Raw genomic sequence first — 18684 nt, 5'->3', positions numbered from 1 at the left:
TGCTAAAATCCAGACCAAAATTTCAAGTCATCATATGTCATAAATAATAAAGCTGAGGTACTGCAAGCATTATATCTGTTACCAAACCCGCTTTTACAGTAACTTGAACAAATAGTTGAACAAACTTTTATCCTTCCGATTTCAAAATTGTTATCCATCAATTTGTGGTGTATATGTAATACTATGATGAGGCGATGAAACATTTATTAGGTTTGACAGTCATAACGGCCCTCTCAGGGAAACTGTACCATCAACTTGGGCCGCAACAAAAATGAGTTTACCACCCTTGGTGTAGCATTTGAGTATTGATTCCATAGTTCACAACAATTAGTCAACTAACTGCCTTAAATGTGTTAGATTGCGAAGAAATAGACATTATGTCGCTATAAAATGCATTTGTTTATTTTAAAGCAATGAGGTGTGAAAATCAATTTGTGTGAGCATTAGTTGTGCTAAATCGTTCAGTTCACTCAGCATTTCTTCATGTCTCGAAAACCATTTGCTAACTAATTGTATTAAGTTTTTTGATTTGGGAAGAAAAAGACCTAGATTATGACAACATTTATTTGTTTTTCATTTTAAAACAACAGTGGTGTAATGACCCACTTATGTGACCGCCAAGATACATTTATATGGCCAAGATTAGCATGTCTGGCTCATTAGTGCGCAGTATTTGAGCATTTCATGCATATGCACAAACTAACAAACTGATTTAAATGTATTCGTTTGCTAGGAATTAGACTTAATGTTCCCATCAAATTGACAGCAGCTTAGCCTATCACTAATTATATTTGAATTAAATGTCATACCTTGAGGCCTGGTCAAAACAAGGCCATCGGATTACGTTATTATTTATTTGAAGGTCCTTTTAACATCCACGTTCCTTTATATTATTGTATTCTTGGGCTTGAAAATGTAATCAACTTGTTTATACTGAGTAGTCCTGATGTTTCCTTTGAAGCCTAACCAACAACCATTCTCTGCAAGAATTCAACTATTTGCGTTTTCAGTGACATGCTAATCCCACGCTCCTTCTAAGGCGCCATTGTTAGTGGAAAAGTAACTTGCATTGGCGACAGGCTGTTAGCCAGCCGGCTCGACAGCAAGCAGCAGCATGATGGAATATTTGAGGGCAGGAGATTGGAGAGACTGATTTGAGAGATGAGTAAACTGAGTTGCCACGCTTGGTCACTTACAAAAATAAGATCTTGTAAGTCAAGGTACCACTGTAATAGCTTCGTGTTCAATTAACCAAGCCCAGATGTCACACCGAATAAGTACATTTTGAGATATATAGTTGTGCTCCTAAGTTTACATACCCTGGCAGAATTTGTGAAATATTGACAGTTTTCGGAGGAAAATATTCCTGATGCTGAATGGGGACCTTATAATTATTTTCTTTATTTTACGATTACTAGTTTTTATTTATTACTTTATTACTATTACTTTGTTTAATGATTGTGCTGTTCTGAAATGCCTTATAGTTTAATTTGAATTCCACTGAAAACAAAATGTGTCTTGCCCGATAATAGCTCATGTTTTCTTTAAAGAATGGTACACGTCCTAGATATTCTGTCATGGTATGTAAATTTATGAGTCCAACTTTATAGATTTTTTTTGGGTGAAATTTTTCTCATGCAAAATATGTGCCTTGGCTCAATAAAGGGAGGGAAAAACACTAAGAAAATACACTAGTCTCGGCTTTCTTGACAACAGGGACATCTGGTGTCCTTTCCACACGTTGCAAGGAGAGGTCGTACTCCGGTTTGGAACGCAGCCTTCCGGGACCCGGTCGTTTTGAGTGCTTAGTTGTACTAAACTGCACTTTGAAAAAAAATAAAAATGTTTTACTTATATTTACTCTATTTGTAAAGTTTGTTGTAATAACAGTGATTAAAGAGGAATGATTGATTAATAGACGGAACGTAATAAACGATGGTGTGAAGATGTCGAGGAGAGGAATCGAAATGGAACGCGCTGCTTTGTGGTCACGTGCTCGTCAAGCTGGATCAGCTGACTGTGGCGAGCTTCTGCTTTCACGCTATTCCTCGGCGTTTCTTCCTCCCACGGCAGCCGATAGCGCTGTCTGAAGCCACATATTTTATAAGCATATCTTTGTTTTTTTAATATAGTGTCGTATTGTTTTCTGCTAAGGAGCTTAAGGTTCGTTCGCTTCTTTCCTTTGGCACACCGAAGCCGAATCGATGCTGCTCGAGTGGATGATGGACGGACACGCCATTCTTTACACGGGGGTCACTTTGGCCTTCTGGAGCACCATACTCGTCGTCGGTAAGATTTTCACCTTTTAAAGAGTACGTTGTGAATTAAAATGTGTGACCCAGCACGAAATCGAACAATATCAGCCAGTAAAATACTTGTATTAGGTTGGTTTGCAGCTGTAATGTGTTAACGTGAGACAGCTGTGGTTAGGATCAGGCTAAATGCTGGGAGCCGGGAAGCACCGCGGCAGCTTTCGCGATGGATGGCCATCGTCAAAAGCATTTATTTATTAATTTGTCATCATTATTAATAAACTGCGGTTTGGAGGACATTAATGGCAAAATGCAGCGGGGTATTGGTTAGCTTGTCAACAGCGATCCGCTCGCGGTTTAGCGCCTATCCAACATAGCCAGTGGATCTGTGTTCATTCTGTGTCTTGGTAGTGGAGGAATTGTTGTATTTGGTGATATTATGGTTGAACTAATCTAAATAATAGTATTTTAAAATAAACATGCTACGGATATAGCGGATTTGGTCCCATAGCGGAAGCGCAGCAGTTGTCGTGACACAGTGAGCTATCGCACCTCAGTAGGACATCTTTGCACACACACGCGACTTTAGACTACAGTGCAAAAATGTCTCATAAGAAAATACTGCATTTTTGCTAAATATTTCCTTTGTTTCCAGGTATATGCTACACTATATTCGATTTAGGATTCCGCTTTGATGTGGCATGGTGAGTACTCCTTTCCCCCCCCCCCCCCCCCATTTATGAACTAGTTTCTTTCCTAGTTCCTGAAACTGAAATCAATTAGTTTTTTTGCAGGTTCCTTACAGAAACGTCGCCTTTCATGTGGGCTAATCTGGGCATCGGCTTGGCCATCTCGCTGTCTGTAGTGGGAGCAGCTTGGTGAGTAGTAACTGCATGACGAGTGACACTTAATTTATTTATTTTTTGGTCATCGTTTCCTCTTTTGAGAAAATCCTCTAAGGGTGTGGAAGCGGAACATCTTGGATTGTCTCATAAAGGAAGATGTTTAGGTGCTTATGGCTTGTATGTTTTGTTTCCCAGGGGAATCTACATCACTGGCTCAAGCATCATTGGTGGCGGTGTCAAGGCTCCTCGCATTAAAACCAAAAATTTAGTCAGGTAGGCTCATTAAGAAACTATTTCCCCTCTCCGAATAATTTTTTTTCTGGGTATGTGTAACCGGTGACACTTTTCTACTCACCCTCGACCTCCAATGTTAACTAGTTAATGGGTCACAGATGTGTAAGTTTAATTTAATTGTGAATATCTAATTTATGTGTATTTTTTTTTTACATTTCAATTGCATTTGGTAATTTTAAATACATTCTTTCTGTTTTTTGTTTACATTTTGAGCAAATTATTCTTGGAATGCATTTCTTTTACTTTACAATAATTGACTGCTTAATAAAGCAATTCATTCTAAATATAATAATACATACATGCTAAATAATGTAAGAGCATTGTTAATTTTTTTTCTTTTATCGGCTTATACTTCATTTAAATCAACCCTTTATGTATTTTCAAATCTACTTAACCTTTCTGATGAATTTTTCTAGCATCATTTTCTGCGAAGCTGTTGCGATCTATGGCATCATCATGGCTATTGTCATCAGTAACATGGCCGAGGTAAACATCCGATTCCATCCCTTTTCTTCAACATGACATAATACAAAATATGTATTATTGTGAGTATAATATGATATTCTGAAATGTCTGAATATGATTTGTATTATTTTTGCAGAACTTCAGCGGAACAACTCCTGAGACCATTGGGGCAAAAAACTATCAAGCTGGTAAGAACATACAGGAGAACGACTGACAAAATGGTGGCTAACGAATGTGAAGTTACTCACATGAAGTACAATACAAATAACAAGACAAAGGCTCTATTTGCATATTTTTCGGAAACATATTTTGACATGTACACACTCAGTAGCTGCATTAAACGTGACAAGTGAAAGGCAGCTTGTCAACATCCATTATAATCAAAGCAGTTACAAAACAGGAAGTAGCAACCTATCAAAATAATATAGTAACAATAATAATGACGCTACAAAAGGTAATAGAATATCCAAATCAAAGTCCTTTGTTCACAAAGTTGCTTCTGGCTGAGAGTCCTGTCAAGCCAACGCGAATGCGGGTAAAAATATTTTGTGTTTGCGCGCGAGCAGGCTACTCCATGTTCGGTGCGGGCCTGACTGTGGGCTTCTCCAACCTCTTCTGCGGCATCTGCGTGGGAATCGTGGGCAGCGGGGCGGCGCTGGCCGACGCCCAGAACGCCAGCCTCTTCGTCAAGATCCTCATCGTGGAGATCTTCGGCAGCGCCATCGGCCTCTTCGGCGTCATTGTGGCCATCCTGCAGGTGAGCGATGTGACTGACAAATGGAACTGAATTGAGTTTTTTGCCCTAAAAAGGTCAAATTTGACTCATTTTGACATTTGAGCAGTAAAAATATGCATGCCATTCTTTTCACCCTGAAATTTGATGACTTTTCCTAAAGTAGTCCAAAATTCTCAAAAATGTGGATATTTCAAAATGTCATTCGTTTGTAAAGGTTTGGTTGCGTACACTGAGGTTGTTCCGGGTCGAATTTGACCCATGTCTCCGCTGCTTCATTAGATTTCACATTTACCAGTGTGTTAAATGTAGAACCATTGTGGGAATCTTGAAACTGCGCATGCCATGCTTTTTTTTCTTTGTTTTAAAAAAAAAAAATGGAACAGAGTGCTTCCACCAGGTTCCCATTCCTTTGATCATCACGGGGGAATCTTGAAACAGTGCAGGAGGCCGAGTCGTGTATGTGTGTGTATATATGCGGTGTGGCATCTGTAGATTAACCTGTTGGTGGATTGTTTTTTTTTTATTTTTTTTATTTCAGGCTATTAATACATTTTGAAAAGCTCTGTTGTTCACGATTTTATGATTCGAGGCAATTAATATAAGGCATTTCTTGGTCCGACTATGTATGCCACTATGTAAGCGTTATTAACGCCAGTCTGTTTCTCCTCCCCTGAAGACGTCGAAAGTAAAGATGGGCGACTAGAAGAGGACAAGAGGAAGTTGACAACACCGCTGGAAAAACACGATGTGTAAATAATACACCGTAAATTATTTAAATGTTCGGTTTGCCGCGTATTGTTCGTCATTTCAAGAACAGCTGTTTCTTCACACTATGAATGATGGTTGAAAATGACACTATAAAGTATTTGAACATATTTGTGTTGTGTGTGTGTGTGTGTGTGGCTCTTCACGTGACGCATGAGGTTGTTTATTTAGCCTTTGTTCATTCTGGTTGCCTGGTTTGTCAGACCTGCTTACTCAGTAGCGCCGCCTGGAACGTGAGAGTATTGCACCCAGTACCAGTTTTACCTATCGCCGAGTGATTTGGGGGGGGGGGGGGGGGGGGGGGCATTTCTGTCATGCCATGACACAATGCAAAGAAAAGTCTTAAGGACCCATGCCTGAAATTGAACAGTAAGACAGACATTTTGGGCAAATTCCAGGGTGATCTCCTACGAGGGAATTCCCCCAAATGCGCCCCAATCAGAAACGGGGATCCTAGACAGATGGGTGACGCGAAATACGAAGCCTTTTTGGCTGTAGCTAATGAATTGTCATTTTGGGAGCCGCAACATGCCCGAAACTTAAGTTTTGCAAGTGCGCGCATCCTGTTGAGAATATTTCAGTGTCACCAAAAGGCATGAAATTGGGCAGACATGTCTAACATGAACAGGATGCATTAACAAGTCTCAAGGACCCATGCTCAAAATGGAACCATTTTGGTTGGAAATAGCCATTTTGGCCAAATATCAAAGCTTGTACTTTGACAAACGCCTACGAGCGACGTCAATGGAGGTTTCTTTGACATTGGGAAATGCTAAATTACAAAGCTTTTTTTTGTGCCTAGGCCATCTAACGTGGGCAGATCATGGCGTCAAAGTTTGATCATTTCGAGGCTGCGCCACGAACAAGGATGCGAGGGCTCGCATTCATCACCGCTTGCAGCTTTTTATTGTTGTTTTTGTAACTTGATTTTCCGACTGAACCTTCTTCGTCTGTCACCTGACACGCAGCCTTTTACTTTAACAGATTTGTTTTGGAATCAGCAGGGAAAAATAAGACCCTCTAGTTGTGATCCTTTTCAGCAGACAATATATAATGGAGCGACCGATATGAGCTATAGTACCGATGAGCTTGTAAAATAATAATGTAAAGTACTTTCATTTTTTTTCCCCCCTTATGAATGTACTTTTTTTTTTGCAGTTATTGTCTTCATCTTTTATAATTCTAGCATTCCATATCCTCGTCACAGCTTCGAGTAAAAATGAAGTTATGTCAGTTTGACAGACCAGGCTAACCTATGAATCCCCCTCTTGTAATTATTACCCTGAAGTTGTGAAAGACTATTAACATGCATTTAATTGTGATAATTGTTACAAATGTGATCGATGCCAGCCTTCCCACCGACGTAATCAATTCTGAAGGAAGGCCTGTACCAAACTCCAAATTCGTCGGTGTGTGAAATTATGTTGACGTGATGGTGAAAAGAAAGTAAATGTCCAATAAAAAATAAGAAAAACAGTTCATTGTGTCCTCATAAATGTCTGTGGACGTAAAATAAAAACTATCCAACCACAATGTGTCTGTCACCTGTTTCCGAGACCCCAGCCAAATGTTGCAGTGCTACCCTGCATCCTCTAGATGGCGCAACTAACGTTTGTTCTGATCTAGACGCAACTGAACGCGATCAAGGCTCCCAATTTTTCGCCCAATATTTTTTATTTTGCGTGATTATAAAACCTCAAACGGTGAAAACATCTCATAGCTTATATGCACATCCTTGTGATGTACTACCATTCGTTAATATAAACTGCTGTTTTGATAGTAAAATCAAGTGTGAGGGTGTGCAGGGGGCATTTTACATAAAGGAAAAATGGAAAGGAGTGGAACCAGTTCTTTAAAATAGTTTACTTCAGCGAATTTAACCTGATAGCTAGATAGCTAATTAGTTAAAACTAGTTCGCAATATCTAGTTATCTCTCTAATTTTTATTTTTAAGATTAAAAATAAAATCCCCCCAAAATTACAGTAACAAGTATCCAGCAAGTTCAAATATATTTTATTTGCATATTTTGAAACCTACTATAGAGAGGTGCCACTTTAAATCAAACAAACATTTTTAGATTAATATATTCTGCATTTATCTAAGAGAAAAATGTGATTACAATAACAATCTCCACCTAGGTACCTATCTGTAATTCATATAAGAAGTCTACACACCCCTGTTCAAATGCCAGGCTTTTTGTTGTTGTAAAAAAGACACACACCTGTCACCATTTAAAGCGCTACTGATTAACCAAAAATGATGTTTAGTTGTGTTCTAAAAAAAAAAAATTATATATTTTTTAATTTGTTCATTTTCATAGTTATTGAATTGAAATCCACCAACTATTTAAAATGTAATATTTTTTTTAATCGTATTTTGACAACGTATTAACATTGAAAGATTAGTTACGAATAAAATGATGACAAATGTTGTCTTAGTGTACTTTTTCCATTGTATGTTAAGGCATTTTACAAGTAAAAGACTACACTGTCGCTTCCTAATAGCCAGGGTGCGTGGGTATTAAATAAATTAATAAATAAATACAAAACAAATATGAATGCATACATAAAAAGGAAAAAAAGACAAGAGGCGATTTTTAGTATTTCCCCCCCCCCCCCCTCACTGTCTCCTCCGGCTTCCGTAGTAAGTGAAAGCGGAGCAGAGGGACCTGCCGGAGAGAGGAAGAGGAGCATCCCTCCATCCTCCCTTCGTTTCACTCGCTTTCTTTTTTGTTGTTGCCTTGTCAAAAACAACAACAACAACAAAATGACAGCTAAACCATGAGGACGTGGCCCCTCTACTCGCCTCCTTTTCGCTTGGACGACGTCGACGCGGCGGATACGGTTGACGCTAGCTAAACAGCACGGTGCTTTTTTTTTTATTCTTTTTTTTTTTTTTTTTGTTTAATTTGTATAATTCATTCATTTAATTTTGCCACAATTTTTTTCCTTCACCGGCGACTATATTGTGTGGCAAGTTGACTTGGCGAACTAATAATTATAATAGAAAAATATGTTTATATTTTCTAACATGACGTGCTGCAAAGAAGACACAAAGATGCAGCAAGTATTCGTCTGACAAAATCACGGTAAGCAGCCCTGCGTTCCCCCTTGTTCCCTCCCTACATTTGATTTTGCTCCATTTTGCATCTTTTTTTTGGGGGGGTGGGGGGTGGGTGGGCTACTAATTCTTTTGTTGTTACCACCACAGCCATCCCGAACACTACCTCTCTTCCACCCGCCATGCTAGCCTCCATCCCCTGCAGAAACACAGCTGCCTCCCAGCTCTTAAAAAGTACACTGCAGCTCCCATCATTTGTGCATAATGCAAAAATTTACTTTAATAGAAACACGTGTGAGGGGGGCTGTATCATGACATGTCCAGGGGTCTGTTGTGTGGGAGTCCAGCCAGCTTCTTTCTGTTAGAGATGATGATGATGATGATGGTGGTGGGGGGGTAACAAGGATGTGGAGGTCTTCCTCACGATGAAGCTTAACCCAACCAGGCAGTTCCACACAGTCTGGGGAGAGAGGATGCTAATCCAATCCGACACGTCTCTCATTTCTGACACGGTATCTCTTCAGAGGGGGACCGGAGCGGTGCTGTAAATCACTGAACTACTGGATGAACTCATAATAATAATAATAATAGTAATAATAATAATAAGTAGCACAGTTGAAATAGTACACGGTAGACTTCTAAGTTGTTGTTTATATTAGGGAAACAAAGTACTGTAGTTTGCCCCCATAGGAAGTGATGTACTCGTGAAGCCATGGCAAAACACATTCTACCTGGACTCTGGATTATTTCTCGTCATTTTGTTTATTTCCATTGTGCAAGTGAATGTGAGTGCGACTGGTTGTTTGTTTGTATGTGCCCTGCGATTGGCTGGCGACCAGTTCAGGGTGTACCCCGCCTCCTGCCCGATGATAGCTGGGATAGGCTCCCGCGACCCTAGTGAGGAGAAGCGGCTCAGAAAATCAATGGATGGATGGAAGGTGCCGGATTGATTGAGACGTACATTGTGCCCAAGCTATTTTTTGACTCTGTGGATTATTTGTAGACCATTTGTTTATTCTATTGTGTGAGGTGGTGGTTATCATGAATAATGGGAAAAATGAGCAATTGCAGTAGTTATTTGGGATACAAATTGCACACGTAACTATGCTTGCCATGTGCTTTTTGACACTGTGGATTATTTGTAGTCTTTATGTTTATTTCCATTGTGCAAGGTGGTGTTATCCTGAATAATTAATGAGAAGAGTGATTGCATAAGTCATACGTATGTGCCCTTGTCGTGTGTAACCAAGGGTGGCGTGGAGTTTTTCTTTTTAATTTGTGGATTACTTTGAGTCGTTCTGTCTGTTTCCATTGTGCAAACTTGCATTTATCATTAATAAATCAAATTACATGTACTGTGCTTTGCATGGGTACATTGTGCCCACACGGAACCTAGTGTTCTGTGGGACTTTTTTTTTTTTTTTTTCTTACACTGTGGATTATTTCTAGTTGTTCTGTTTATTTCTGTTGTTCAAGGTGATGTTATCATGAATAACTGGTGATAAGAGTTCTGCCATTAATAATACTACATGTGCATTGCACGTACCCATGCACTCCCCCTACTTTACAATATTTTTTTTAGTTTGTGCATGAATTTGAGATGTTATATTTATTTCCACCATTTATTTCTATTGTGCAAGTTGGTGGTGATCACGACTGGCAAAAGGAGCCATTGCATTAATTGTACAAGAAGTACACTGTGCATGTGCTTGAGCTTGCAGCGTTTTTATTTCACTCTGTAGATTATTTCTAGTTGTTACCCATGAATGACTTCCTCCCATGGAAATTGGGAGGAAGTCGGAATACCCAGAGAAGTCCAAATTCGAATCCCGAACCTCAGAACTCTCATTCACTGCCATTGACGGCTGTTGAATTCAAATATCCATGTTAACATGGAGGACTGGCAGTGAATGAGTTAAGGCTAAGATGCTAACAACTACACCAGCGTTCTTCCTTTTTGTTGTCATATATTTCTTACCAACCAAGCCTGCTTTTTTTACTTTGTAGATTGCTTGGGTAAAATTATAATTACTACCTACTAACTACGAATGTACCGTTATGGCTATGAATGTTTTATGGTTCCAATTTAACATTCTGACTAAGTGTCGAACAGTCTCTTAAGAGACTAAAATAAAGTAAAAGTACTTACCCTTTGAAGGATTAGTAGTAATTGGCCATTGAGATATGTTGCGTTGCAGTATAGATCGTCAGGACGTGACCTCATGGTGTCAGTTGCGCTGCGATGTGAGCTGCGAGGGTTTGGCCTATGAGCCTCGACGCTCTCGTGCGTGGCGAGGCGAGGCGAGGCAGTATCGGCGCTCATCTACCGCAACGCCTGCGCTATCACCCATCAGACAGCGGCGAGGCGCTCGTGGCGTCGGGTGGGTTTAATTACAGACGGAAGGTCACATCTTCAGCGCTCCGAAACATTGATGCCTGATAGACGAAGTTGATTGGAGTCAAAGCGTGTCTCTCGGGGAGCTGATATAAAGAATAAGACGATTAGCTGATTGCGTGCGGTACAGTGGAAATGATTCAATGGACATTTTTTTATCTGCATAAACATGGGCTGTACTGGACCACACACTGCTCTTTAAGCCTTCCTTCTAATATTCAAACCTGTATTTCTGTAGCTTTCCCGACTTTGTGGATTATTTATTTCTCTTTCTGTTTATTTATTTTCTGCAAGGTGGCAGTTATCATGAATAACTGTTGAGAGGAGTGATTGCATTAAACAAGATGTACATTGCGTGGATGCTTTTTTAACTTTATGGATTATTTCTGGTTGTTGTTTGTTGCTATTGTGTCAGGTGGTGGTCATGAAGAATTATCATGAATAACCAGTGACAGGAGTGATGGCATTAGTCATATACCATGTACGTTGCACATGTGCATGTGCCTGCACATGCCTTGGGGCTTATTTCTCGTTGTTCTGTTTATTTCTATTTTCAGTTCCGGCAATAACCGTTAGGAACTACAAAGCTGAAATCTAAAATCAAATTTGAGCAGTTAACTTGTCACTGTTTAGAAGTCAGGCAGCCTTCCAGCTATACAGTACATTTCCATTTTTACCCTTCCTTGCATTTACTATTCATCAAAACATCACTTGGGTTGTTTTTACACTTGAGTGGCTAAATAGCCTTTCAAACATGGGCTGTTCAGTGCAGAGCATGAAGGACAAAGGTTGATCAAATGGACAACCAGGGAACGCATAATTGGACGGCGGTGGCCTTAAGCCTGAAAGACGGAAGTATTAAATGGAGCCGGAGCCAGTGTTCGTCTTCCCCCACTCCTCCGAACCGCCATCCTCCTCTCGTTCCGCCAAAGCACTTCATTTACTCCTTTGCGCCGCTGCCAAATGAGCAGCTAGATCAGAGGCCTTTTTGGGAGAGAGCAGTACTGTATCAATACAGCATTAGATATTGATAGTCGCATGGAGGTTGAATTCTGATCCGAACGACTTCTTTGGAATTTGAGACTTCCGTAAATCTAGGGAGACAAATCTCGGGAGACTTCTGCCAATCTTGGAGAGCAAGTCAATGAAGTTCTGACTGTGGAGGCATATTTTTCACCGAAATGTTACGTAGGGCTGTCACTATCGAATCTTTTTAGAATCGATTATCCTATAGATATTTCATTGAGTACTTGAGTAATTATTCCATTTTAGGTAAAAAAGAAAAAAAAACAACGCTAGCTATTATTCAGCTCACCCAAACATCATGTAATATGTACATTACACATCAGTTTCTTAAAAATCACTTGCAGATGCAACTCTGTCGTTTCTTGGCAATGCTTTTCACTGGCCCAACAGTGCGTCCGTCTGCAACAAATATCCTTGTGGTAAACATGGACAGTGGACAAATGGTTCTGGGCGGTGCAAATTGGTTCCGGACAGCGCAAATATTCATTCATGAATACTTTTTATTGGCTCGAGGCAGAAGATTTTGCGTCGACCAAATGTTTGTGGTGTTTTTTTTTGTTTGTTTTGTTTTTCCACAGCCCTAATATTATGGTTGATGGTCTGATTTGTTTGACTTCAGGGGCATTTGAGACTGCAACCAATCTTGTGAGACTTTGGCAAATCATGTTAAGACTCCAGAAAATCTTGGAAGGTTCTATCCATGAAGTTTTGTGCAATTTCAGAGATATATGTTTTCCCCAAATTTTCAGATGAGTGCATTTTTGACAACATGGAGTCATTTGTGACACCAGCAAATTTTGTAAGACTTTAGCAAATCTCAAATGACTTCTGCAAATCTTGTGAGACTTAAACAACTTTTGTGAGTCTTCAGTAAATCTCGAAAGATTCTATGCATGAAGTTCTGTCTGATTAAAGATGCTTACTTTTCCCAAAATGTTCGGTTCCAACTCCGATTTGTTTGTATGACTTTGGGAGTATTAGAGATTTCAGCAAATCTTGTGAGACCTGGAAAAATCTCGTGAGACATCTGCAAATTTTGACAGGTCCTATCCATAAAGTTCTGTGGGACGATCGCAAATACTTCCCCCAAGATTTTCAGCTGAACACCAATTTGTACGACTTCAGGGATATTGTAAACTACTGCAAATCTCGTGAGCCTTCAACAAATCTCGTGAGACTTCTACAGATCTTGGAAGGCTCTATCAGTTACATTCTATGGAACTTTAGAGTCGTATTTTGCAAAACATTTCAATGAGCTCTGATTTTGCGACGAAGCTGTCGCGACTTAAGCAAATCTCCTATGACTTGCGCACATCTTGGGAGGATCAGTGTACATTATTTATGCAATTTTAGAGGTGTATAATTCAAGAAACATTTCATCTGAACTCCGATTTGCGTGAGACCATAAGTGATGCCATCAGTTCTTGTGAAACTTCAGCCATTCTTGGAATAATCTGTCAATGTTGTTCTGTGCGACTTTAAAGGCGTATTTATCTCAAAAGTTGCATTTGAACTCACGGCTCATGTTGTGAGTTGATGCACAACAATGTGCAGAGTGAAGAGCAGCTGTCGGACGTCTTTTCAAGAGCCCCGACCTCCTTCAGACTGCAAGACGGCTGAGAGGCAATTTGAGTGTTGTGCTCAGAGAGCCCTGTTGTGTTTTGTTCTCTCTTGAGTCCTGTTTTCCCCCCTCCATGCAAATTGCTTCATGTCTTCTCTTCTTCTTTTTTTTTGTTTTTGTTTTGTTTTGTCGAAAGTTGTGGGTACGTTCCTGAGCCGCTGTGACTATGTCGACGTGTCCTCGAGTTGCTCCTGATGCCGCGTCTTTGAGACTTGTGTGAAAGTGCTATGTGTTATCTTGAAAGTAAAAAAGTGCTACACAAGTGAAAGCCCATTTTCACCCTCATTTTGTTGCAAATTCTCTCATGCCGTTTTGTTACTCTGGTTGGTTTTCAAGTCCTGTTAGGTCATAAAAGTTAATTGGCTGCCGTGTGAATAATTCTTTTAATTCGCAGCACACGCGCTGCATCAATTTGTCTTGGCGCGCGAGAAGATTACAGAGGAGGAGATCGGATGTTGGAGACGCTTTCGTCCGCTTTCTCCTTGTGGTTTCACGCCCTTAACTAGCTGCTGCTCCTCGCTCCTTTCCTTCTTCCTCCAGGTGGACACTTGATTAGGTACCCCTGCTCAGCGCAACGGCTGCAGCCAACATTCTACTTTGACAAAGATAATAATGCTCCATTTTGATTGTGATATTAATTTAACAATTGTATAAAAACATAGGATTATTTTTTTTTTTACATATTTTTTATTTCTTTTATATGACACTAATTTAACTAGATGTTTTTACGTTTTAATTGTTGTAGTCAAATATTATTATTATTATTATTATTATAGGAACATTACAACAGCTTTCCCATGGGCTGGAAAAAGGAGTTCAGAACATTCACAGAGATTCTCCAATCCCATTTAAAAAAAACACTGCATATAAACAATATTACTTCATAATATTATATTTCCCCGACAGTCAATTAAGTAAATGTAGTTAATGTCCATCTCACAGTGAGTTGGTCTCTTTCGGTTACTTTTGGTGTTGTGTGCTGTTGTCGCTGACATTTCGTCAAGTGCACGTGAGGGATTCGGGGATGCGCACGGTAAACCGGGGAGCCCCGACTTCTCCTTGCTTTAATGAACAGCGAAAGGTCAAGGCCGTGCCGAGCGCGGCCGAGCGTGGCCGAGCATCTGATTAATGTCGTGTCGACGGCAGCGTATCTTACTCTCGCTCGGGAAGTAAAAAGAATGGCGGCGTTTCATCCACATCGTAATGCATGCATAAGTCACGCGCTGGGGGTGACGGCGGTTACATAACAGAGGGCTCGTTTGGCTTGATGGGATTAGCGCAAAAAGCCGCAAACGAAATCAAAACCACAGAAAACGAAACTTCAGTGCCAAACGATGCCCAACATGTTGAAAATAATCCGCTTGGCTGGTGACCAGTCAAGGGTGTACCCCGCCTTTCTCAAATCATGTGCGTCTACTTCATGTTCTTCAGGACCAAAATGTAAAATTGTCTTCACTTTTAATAACTGAGAAATTGCAAGCATTTTAAAATAAGAAAGTTAGGAGTGACACCGGGCAGGCGGATGCTTGTAGCCTTTGGACCATTTTCAACTGTACAAAAAACAAGCGGCTGCGCAAAAACTGGGAAAAAAAACTGCCGTATTGGTCTTATGACCAACAAATGACTTGATTCTTTCGCAACGTGGCCCAATTGCTTCAGAATTACGTCTCCCCCCCATCCCTTCCATACTCCCCCCTCCTCACACAATTACTGTCATGATTTTGTTCTCACGACAGGCATGTAATCCTCGGGGATGGGCATTCAAAGAAATTCTCATACAAATGAAACAATATCCTGGTGTATTCTGGTCAAATAGTGAATTTTGGCGTCTCGAACAGGACCCCCTCAATCCCTAAAAACACACTCAGTAGCGACCCCTGGAAGCTTACATGAAAAAGTCTCAAGGACCCATGACTGAAATGAAACAGGAAGTCATCCACTCAGTTGAGGGTGACCAGTCCAGGGTGTAGTCCACAGTTTGCCCGAAGTCAGTTTGGACCGTGAACATGATCAGTGGTATAGAAAATAATGTAGATGGATAATTTACTTTAAGGACTTTTGTACAGATAGCTGGTGATAGTAGTTCTGTGGTTTGCCACCTCAATGATCTGCAATGTGGTGTTCTATAAAAAAAAGTTTAAAACAAAATTTGCGGGTGTTTTAGCTACCAAACATCTGAGCTAGCAACCGTCCATTGCTTCCATCTGTCCCACCGTGCTGTGCCGAGGGCTTTGGGGGAGATGAACTCGCCTCCAGCAAGATGTGCTCCGGATGATCAGGTGTTGCTTGGCTGATGCATTTTTGATAAGGAAAGACTCAAGGCGAGGAGGGGGGTGGGGGGGGTGGGGGGGGGGGATGATAGACAGAGCCTGAGAGAGGAGGGATCTGCATGTGGAAAATGTTGTCTTTATCCAGTTTTTATGTTATATCATAACATCTCCTCAAGCTCAGTCATAAGCCATAAACCTGAAAACGTTTTTTTTTTCCATCCGCATTGTTCCCGCTCGGATGAGACAAAATCTCATCTTCCGCATGAGATGAGGACATACAATAAGCCCGAAGGCTCTGCTGAAAACATCTGTGAAACACACACAGAGTGGCGACTCACTGGCCACAACATTAGGTACACTGGCACGGTTGAATGACGACTAATCAAGATGATAATGCAATTGTTTTTATTCAGCAGTCGTTTTAGAATTGTAGTTTTTTTTGGAATTTGGAAGGAACCCGGAGTACCTGGAGAAAACCCATGCAACAACAGGGAGAATATGATTCGAAGTCGGAACCTGTAACTGCGAGGCAGACAGGCTCATCACCCATGCACTGTGCGGCCAGTAAAAAACATTGAAAACAACAATTACAAAAAGAAAACCATAATCTGCCCTTTGTGATAAAAGCTATCCACACAAAATGTCTGTTCGCATGTTAAATGTATGCAAAAAAAAAAAAACTACAAAAAAATGCAAGGAATTACAGTGAGGATTACTCCCATTTTTTAAGCCTCCCGAAACCCGTTTTGAAGGAGCGACCTTGTCTCGTGCAAAGTAACTTTACTGCGGGGCCAACACTGACAACAGTTCATGACGATTGCGAACAAGGAACAACTAGCGTGAAGAAAACAGCCAACCCCCGTAAAAGGCCTTCAACATAGTTGAAGTTTCGTGGATTAAAAAAAATCTTCGTTTCTTGATTTTCCTGAACGTGTTGCGCCTCACCAAAGTGCTGACCAAGCGGAAAGGCACTTACTCATGTTGCACTTTGCTAGTTTTTGCATCGACTATGGAGATCAGCAAAAAAAAAAAGGTCACCATAACCTCATCAGTATTGACTTTATTGTGAAACGCGCCACTATTGAGGCAAGCAGTCCCAATGTACGAGGCTACGTTTTGTCTCTTTCAAGATAAAATCCTCGACTTTGGCTCCCAGCATATGTTGGACCAACATTATGAAATATGTACCGCCACAAATGAGCAGTCTGTCCACTGCTACATCTGTAGCCCAATTAAAATTTCAATATACAGATGTTTTACAGGTGCTGCCAGTTTTATGTTGGCCCCGCAGTGGAAGCGGGCACTTGTCTCCTGGTAACAGTACAGAATGTGGGAGATATTTGGTCCATTTGCTTGGTTTATACAGAGAGTGCTTTTTTTTTTTTTTTTCTCTTTCCTGTCAAGGTTGCGCTCATACAGTGTCGCGTGTTCGGGTTGTTTTGTTGACCTAAGACTACGGATTTGTTAGAAAACCTTGGGTTTTCTTTCAGAATCAATACCTTCTATGGCACGATATACTACAAAATACTCACATGTGGGTCCTCAGATGACATTTCTCTGGAAGCACACTCGTAATGTGATTTGTCTTGAAATGAGTTTATATCATGTTTTACAAATGAGTACATGCCAATGAATGTCCAGCAAAGCAAACATTTTATATATAAAAAAAAAACAAATTGGAAAAAGCAGAGTTTTCTCATTTTTGTGGAGCACTGTACATGTACTTTGTAATAAATAATCTGTACATCCCTGGTAGTTTACGTTGCAGTTAGGGAAGCTGTAACACAAGGCATTTTAGTTCTTAAATGAAATTAGTAGGACAACTGAAGTGATACACACCTTCACGTCTCTTTGCTCTGGACCCTGTTTTAAAAAAGTAAGGGGCAGCGTCTTTTTTTATGAAGCGTGTTATGTATTAGCTCTAGAATTGTCCAACCATTGATTTAATGAGTAATTAGAAGTGTCACTGTACAGGTCAGTGTGTACTCAGACGTCCATGGCTTAATCATCGAGATTATATAGATATGCTACTGGCAGGATCATCCAGGTAGCCTCCGGGACCTGCGGGCCGACGGGTTGCGCGGTGTCGTGACGGGAGCGCAGCGGGTTCAGCCGGAGCCGAAGGGGCTCGAAAATGTCGCTTGCCGTGTGACCCGCAGCCGCGTTTAGTTCATTATTCATTTTGCAGAGCGTAATTTGCAGTCGGCTCAAAGAGTTGTCATCCGTGTTTACCCTAATCTATCTCGGTATATGTCAGCCTGGTGAAGTGGTGTCGGTGTAGTGGCATCGGAGCATTTTTATGAGTAGAGGCATGAGTACAATCTCACAGTATCAGCCATGTATTTCCAGTTTAAAGTTATTCAGATAAAAAAGGAAACTCAGATTACAAAATATATCGTATATGTCAAAGAGCGTGTACTCCTTTATGTTGAGCGCTGTGCATATAACGCAGCATAAATAGTAATAATAATATTGGGTTGCGTTGCGGTTTTTCTATGACGACTTCCAGTTTCATTCTTATTATAATCGTTCTTTGTGTAATTGGATCATATGTATTAAACAAAAAAAAAGGATATCCTTCAAAGGATACCAATTGCGCATTTTTTTTTTCTAAACTTAAAACAGTTCCCGGATGTCCTCATAACATGCCCGTGACATGCTTTTGTCAAAATACCCCAAATATCAGGAATTACAGCACACGCTACAGTATTTGTTTCTAGCCTTGTTGAACGACTGTTTAAGTGGTGCCGTGTCAAAGAACAGCTTTTGTTACCATGACAACCAGGCTCTGCAATAGTGGGGTCGCCGCGAGGCGAGCGGCTATTGCCAATGTGAAGAAAAACGTGAGTGCCCACAAAGACAGTAACGGTTTCATTTTCATCCCTGGAGGCAGCACTTCATCACCGAGCCGCCGCATTACCATTGTCAATTTGAGTAGCTAATCCGTGTATGTG

General features: G+C 40.6%; 2 protein-coding genes across 4 annotated transcripts in view; both read left to right on the top strand.

Annotated features, from left to right (window-relative positions):
• Positions 1–2000: 2000 nt before the first annotated feature.
• On the top strand, positions 2001–6834 carry atp6v0b (ATPase H+ transporting V0 subunit b). 2 transcript variants are annotated; one of them, XM_061693873.1, is made up of 9 exons: positions 2001–2289; positions 2908–2956; positions 3047–3130; positions 3293–3370; positions 3808–3877; positions 3993–4044; positions 4423–4613; positions 5269–5341; positions 6160–6834. In XM_061693873.1, exons 1-8 carry the CDS (start codon positions 2205–2207, stop codon positions 5293–5295), a joined length of 636 nt encoding a protein of 211 aa, XP_061549857.1. In that variant the 5' UTR covers positions 2001–2204; the 3' UTR covers positions 5296–5341; positions 6160–6834. The 2 variants fall into 2 exon arrangements, with proteins under 2 accessions (XP_061549857.1, XP_061549856.1); XM_061693872.1 differs by having other exon boundaries at positions 5269–6834.
• A 1200-nt stretch (positions 6835–8034) lies between these two features.
• b4galt2 (UDP-Gal:betaGlcNAc beta 1,4- galactosyltransferase, polypeptide 2) overlaps positions 8035–18684 on the top strand; it is an 83556-nt gene continuing 72906 nt past the window's right edge. Inside the window, exons 1-2 of one of the 2 annotated variants that reach the window (XM_061694966.1) lie at positions 8035–8224; positions 8405–8446. The gene's annotated coding sequence lies outside the window, so the exon portion shown is untranslated. Of the gene's footprint in view, positions 8225–8251; positions 8447–18684 lie in introns of those variants that run through there. The other variant, XM_061694965.1, reaches the window with a different exon arrangement.

The sequence above is a fragment of the Phycodurus eques genome, chromosome 13, assembly GCF_024500275.1.
Source record: "Phycodurus eques isolate BA_2022a chromosome 13, UOR_Pequ_1.1, whole genome shotgun sequence".
NCBI classification, from domain to species: Eukaryota; Metazoa; Chordata; class Actinopteri; order Syngnathiformes; family Syngnathidae; genus Phycodurus; species Phycodurus eques.
This window is presented reverse-complemented; position numbering and strand designations above follow the sequence as displayed.